The sequence below is a fragment of the Pocillopora verrucosa genome, chromosome 3 (assembly GCF_036669915.1).
Source record: "Pocillopora verrucosa isolate sample1 chromosome 3, ASM3666991v2, whole genome shotgun sequence".
Classification (NCBI taxonomy): domain Eukaryota; kingdom Metazoa; phylum Cnidaria; class Anthozoa; order Scleractinia; family Pocilloporidae; genus Pocillopora; species Pocillopora verrucosa.
In genome coordinates this window covers 14975514-14981834 of record NC_089314.1, presented here as the reverse complement: position 1 = coordinate 14981834, position 6321 = coordinate 14975514, and the positions used below count along the sequence as shown (strand labels likewise).

The 6321-nt window shown below is 36.5% G+C and overlaps 1 protein-coding gene across 2 annotated transcripts in view; it reads left to right on the top strand.

The window, feature by feature from the left end:
- Positions 1-204: 204 nt before the first annotated feature.
- LOC131771796 (centrosomal protein of 72 kDa-like) overlaps positions 205-6321 on the top strand; it is an 18128-nt gene continuing 12011 nt past the window's right edge. The window contains exons 1-5 of one of the 2 annotated variants that reach the window (XM_059087663.2): positions 205-282; positions 1536-1663; positions 2512-2549; positions 3540-3603; positions 4773-4863. In XM_059087663.2, coding sequence (XP_058943646.2) covers positions 219-282; positions 1536-1663; positions 2512-2549; positions 3540-3603; positions 4773-4863 — 385 coding nt within the window. In that variant the 5' untranslated portion in view covers positions 205-218. Of the gene's footprint in view, positions 283-302; positions 1071-1535; positions 1664-2511; positions 2550-3539; positions 3604-4772; positions 4864-6321 lie in introns of those variants that run through there. The other variant, XM_066163885.1, reaches the window with a different exon arrangement.

Here is a 6321-nt window from a genome sequence, read left to right as displayed (position 1 = left end):
CAGCAGTGTCGACAGTGTCATTTTTGTAATTAGGATAAGAGAGATGTAAGTTTTGAGCTCGGTAAAGAAATAGAGAATGATGTTTTTCGTCTTGTCACGACCATGGTATACCAATTGTCACGTTCTGCGTGACACTTGTTGTGTGCGCGTGTCTTCGCCAACATACGCCCGAGGAACTGGTAACTACACTAAGGCTTCGCTTGAGGTTTTTTCAAAAAATGGCGCTTAGAATTACGGAACCGTGGATCAGGGAACGTGTCAAGTTAAAACATGATCATTTAGGTATGATGTCTTTACAGATGCTCCATTTTCTCCATGAAATTGTTTTCTCCCCTTTTTCCACTCTTGATCTTTCGCGAAGTCGTTAGCAATGACGGTTTTCTCCTGATTTGCTCGTGCATTCCAACGGAGTTGTGTCAATGTTTTGTTTGTTCTGTACGTTGCAGGAATGTTATGGTGCAGTACCTCATAGATTCATCTTAGCTAATATTCATCACCTCCGTATCATGTCAGTCAATCTTTGGTAGTAATAACTGCCTTTGTTTTAGGGATTGTATTGGCAAAGCTTTATGTGAATGTATGAAGGTTTCCTCCAACTTCATTGGGTTTCCGAAACTTGACTTTCGGAGCTCGGGAGCTGCGTTGTAAATTGCTTCTTGAGGTTTTCTAATCCATTTCCTTGCAATCAGATACGACTCTTGGTGAAAGTTCTTTTCATCCTTGCTCTTATTAAGTCATAGAAAATACTGATATGGGCGCCTATTCGAGGAATTACAGTATTTAACCTTTCACCTTAAAGTTGAAAATGTAATTATAGGGTAGAGACGTATGGAGAATCCTTCAAGAATTTATAAGTTTATATTGATGCATCTAAAAGCTTAAGATGTTTTCTGACAGAACTGAGGTTTCTGTTAATTACCTCAATCAACCCCTTTTCCTAAAATCACACCAAACATTTCTGCTCATTAAAATGCTTACAATGGACTTGCCAACTCCCTTGAAACCTTTTGATTCCAAGAAGTGATTAGTCCTTGAAGTTTCCCCTCACGGCAGCATTGTCAAGCAAAGAGGTGATGAGAAAGAGAAAAACATCAATATTATTCCAAGGATTATCTCATTTCCACCTTTTTTATTTTACATGGAAGAAAAACTAGCTCTTTTTGTTAAATTCAGCGATAGTGACATTAAAAAGCTGATCTCAATTGCTGCTCCAGAAATGAAGAGAAAGTCAACAAAAGTTACTTTCAATGGGCAATGCAAAAATTAATGGGAAGGTTATCAAATAACTAAACCACTTTCTGTCTTCTGTTATGTTGGCTAATGATGTCCTTCGCTGGGAGGTTATCCTCAAAATTTCACTTTTGCCCTCAAGGCATTGCTTCTCAGCCTAACCTTCATTTTCTGGACAACATTTCAGCTGTAGACATTATCAGCAAATATACTAGCTGCCAATGTCAGAGTTAATTGGGTTAATTGAGACAAAGTACTTCCTTACTAGAAATTATGGGAAATTTGTTATATTATCCCTTGTGTAGATGATGTGAAATCTCTCTCACTTCCTGGTGCATATAATGAGAAGATTTCATCCCTGGGTACAGCTCTTCATGGATTCACTCGACTCAAGTCCTTAGATCTGTCAAGGAATTCTCTTATGACTACTGAGGTAATAATTATGATTTGTTGGCAAAATCCTTTAGCTTTTTAAAAATGGAAGCTGTTATGTCTTATAGGTAATTTGAAAAGAAAATAAAAAGTAGTGTTCTTGACAACTGGTAATTTTTTTGATTTTGTTGAAAATTATTTGCCAAAGGTGCGGTGAATATTCATTTGGTGAATAATACTCCAGATAAAGTCAAGGGACTATTTTACAATATTCACCAAGCCTGAGGCAAATAATTGTCTTAATTGCTTGAGTGCCTTTAAATTCTGTCATAAATATTTCTTTTAATATTGAAACTATTCTGTTTCAATTGTTTTGGTCACTCATATTGAGATTAAGAGACAGTTTCCCCCTAGAGTTTCACAGGTTCATTTAATTCAATCAGCAAAAACTTCATATCTTTCTTTTAAAAAGGGTTACTCCAAACTCTATAGCACCTTTTGTGCTCTTTGGAATTGAGTTTTCTTTATAGCCTTCATCACTTCCTTGTAAACACTGGTAAACATTAGGCAGAAATTTTGAAATTTACCTCTCCTGCTATAATCTCCTCACACAAGGTGATTATAGCGAGATATGATGCAACTGATTCTTTCTTAAAGTTCACACGGCAACCAGGTGGACAATCAGACATAGTTTGATGCTACTCTGGTTTGCAGATTTAATGAATGTAACTGAAGAAGTTACAATTCATAGATCCAACGTTTCGACATTCCTGTCTAGTGCCTTCAATTATAAATTTATAAAACTTGAGCTTGGAGTCAGTTATAATTCACTTTCATCAGTAATGATTTCCTATTCTCAGGGTTATACTGTTAAAAAATTTTATTCCCTTCTTGTTTTGTGAATAACAGGGTCTGGAGAATCAACAAACACTGGAGTCACTTAACCTGTATCCTTCCTCATGTTTTCAGCAAGACAGTTAACTGGATTACTGTAGAGATTTTCAGGACTGTAGTATACTTCTGCTATTTGACTCTTCCATATAAGAAAATACTGGAAAAACAACCAAGATGTCATAACAAACTAGACTTAAAATATTCACCCAACAAACAACTCATCCCTTTCATATCACAATGACTCCCACTCAGATCTTTGAATGTAAACTATTTTAAGTAACTACCCCCACCAAGTAAATGAGAATACATGTTCAAAACAATTACTGTTCAAAGATATGTACTACTTAAAATTAATCTATACAGACATTGAGTCCCAGTTTGCATGAAACGTTTTTCTGCAAAACTTCACAACTAAAAGAATATTTGAAATTACTGTTCATAACTGAAAAGGACTGAGTGTCACATAAAAAACTCAAGGATAAGCATTGATGATGAACTCCATAGAACTAAATACAATACATATAGAAGAGTATTGTTAATGTAGTGCTCAATTTTCCTTTAATAATTTGTGGGGAAAAGCAAGTCAAAGGTCATATAGACAAGTTGTTTAATAATTAAGACAAACACAAAAAACAAGTAGTTAAAATGGAATGAAGGTTAAAATGTACTTTCAAATGTACTTTCCATGTTTGAAAATTACAACAATTTATCCACAGCAATTTGGGAAACTCATTCCCCAGTTCAAACTTGATGCATTAAAAAAAGAAGAATGAATTCTTATTGAGTCATTTCTTCTGAATTCATTATGGATATCAGTTTTTTTTCAGGCTTTGATATTCACTGAGCCTGAGGCAAAAAGTTTTTATTTTATTAAATTTAATTACCTCAGATTATAAAATTGAAACAAAAATTTCCTATTTCTTTCAATGTTGAGAACATATAAATCACTCACATTTCATTGATCTTTGATCATTACCATTACACCATTATATTATGATAATAATTGTTTTTGATGTTGTAATCTTAACATAAATCAATAACAGATACTATAATAACATTTCAACTTTGAAGGATTTACATGGGTTAAGGAATTTGACAAATCTAAAGGTAAATAAAACTGATGTTGCAATATTTAGTGTGCAGTTGTGGCAATAGTCCATTTTACAGCTGAGCACTTGGTTGCCAAGCCTTTGAACAGGAATGAGGCTAAGGGTGACCTTGTTATGATACAAACCTTGCTGCTTTTCAAATGCAAATTACTTTGTTATCATGCTAACTAGATACTGGTCTCTATCACAACAAGGTCACCTTCAGCCTCACTCCAAATCAAAGGCTTGGCAACTAAATACACAACTATAAAATGGCTTATTAATGCATTGGACCCGCTATTGTTAGACAAAGAAATGGAATGAGATAATTTCTGAGAAAATTTCTTAGATAAATCCCTTTGCATTTAATTTCTCTTTATTATACAGTAATACTGCTGAATCATTCATGAATAAAGGAAATGTTTGCCAACTCAAGATGCTTTGATTGTCAAACAAATGCTCCTTGTCTTTACCAAAAGGAAAAGTATAAAGAGGAGTATGCAGAAGATGGATTGATAATGATGCTTGGGCATAAAGGTTCAATAACATGTGTACTGAGTTGAAAAAATTTTTACTGAATGCTGTATAATCCAGCATAGTGAGTGTAGCATTTTACCACCAACAATTCTGTGATTTTAAATATATTATATTGTAATTACAGTCTAGCTCAAAGATGAGGGGACCAATGCGGTTAAACTTGTAGACAACAAGTCTAAGACTAAACACCAAAGACCAAACATCTTGACAGACAAACCCGATGCATCTAACACTATACGTGTCTGCCTAATTACTATGTATAAGCTAGCTGATTGTTTCTCTATTGTGCAAGGGTCATTTTTGTTATTTCAATGGGCATTGTATTTGCAGTAAAAACCGTTGGTTAAACTGCACTAAATACCTGTTAATCTTCTTGTGTTTCTTACAGCTGTGTTTATTTAACATTCACCACTGTCAGTGTGGTCTTGTTAACTTCACACAGTTTTGGCTCACTAGCAAATTTTATCAAGGTTTGCTCATCAAATAATGCAGTACCTTTGGGTTGCATCATACTTTAAAAAGAAAATATGTCTCTTAAGCAGATCATTTTGTGCCTAACCATCCTAGATAAAGAAAGAAATGTCTGCTACATAAGATGTCTGCTCATGATCTAATATCCACACCTAAATCTTGTTTTCCCTTATTTCAAAGGACTTAGATCTGCGGTTGAACCCAGTCACCAAAAATGAACCTGATTACCGTCTGTTCCTTGTCCACATGTTGCCAAATCTACGGCAACTTGGTAAGAAGAGGCATCTTTTTTTCAATTGATTAGCTGATATTGATATATCCTTAATAGGCCATTTTGTGTACTTAGCTGAAGAATTTTATCTGTGTGACAGGATAGCTTTTCTAGAGTTTTGGAATAATTGTTCTTTTAAGCCAGCTAAATATGCGTCAAGCGATTCTCTGCTTTTCTGCACAATGAGAGTGCATTATCAATGTTGCAAGAGCTATAACTTGTCCATCAGTTGGCAATGAACAAGAGTAACTTGGAGTCAACCCAGCAGGATTGAAATGAAAATGTTCACTACAGTGAGATGGCAGCCTGGAATGAACAATAGCAGCAGGATGGCAGGATTGGAACAGTGTACTTTAGACCTTTGAGATAGTGAGTTGAATGTGTAACAGGATGCAGTGGTCGAGCTGGTAGGGAACAAGGGGGATTAAACTGAGGACATTCAAAAGTGCTGTGAAACCACATTAGGGGCCTCTGTGAAACCAGATTCGTGGGTGTTGTGAAACCACATTCAAACTTACACGTGTAACTGTAAAGGCATCCCTAAGTGATATCATAAGCTTGCTAAATCATAACAGAAAATTCCTTATTACAAAACAAAATAGTAAAAACTACATGCTCCCATATATGTAGTTACTCTGAGAAATTACTATCTCTCTAGCGACTGTCACACTATTCCCTCCCCCCCCCCTTCATTTTGCTTGTCATAACTCTTGTCAGCTAAACACTACTAGCTAACTCCCTATCACAGATGTTGGTAATCAGTAACACTTACTGTAATGTCCAGCTGTTGTTCTCATAGAAGGCCTAACAGGTCCCACAGGTAGCCTGTCATCAGTCTCCGATTCATCAGCTGTGCTCACACTAGAGTGTTTGTCTATGCTTGTGGCATTGCCTGGAACTTGAGGTTCTGCTCCAATGAGTGGTGCCAGCATAAATTCAATGGCAAGCCCTGGTTGACTGTCTTCATCAGAAGGGTCTGCATGTTGAGTTGGAAGAACTTACTGTCTCCTTGGTCTTGCAGGTGTACTCTGCAATAAAGATAAGGAGCACACCTGTAATTCAGCTCAATTTACCACCTTGGTGCTACCTTGTCCACCAGCTGGCTCAATCTCTTAGGCCCCATTGTTCAACTGCTGAACTCCTTTATGCACTCTATAGTTCCATCAGTCCTGTATCTTGTTCCTTCCTCATCTTCATCGGTCTCTGACGAGTACTAGCTGTCCAACCTGTAAGCGTAATGGTTTGGTTCTGCTGTTGTTGTCATATTACAGCTTACATAGCTCTAACTTCTTCATCAGTCTCTCTGCTGCTCTTTGGTGTGCATTTCTGAGCTCTGTGTGGTGTCTGGTGACCTGGGCAGTTTGCTCTTGACTTTAAACATTGTCCAGGTCCACCAGTCGCTCAACTGGGAGTCACAGGTCTCTCCCAAACATCAAATAGAATGGCAAGTACCCACTT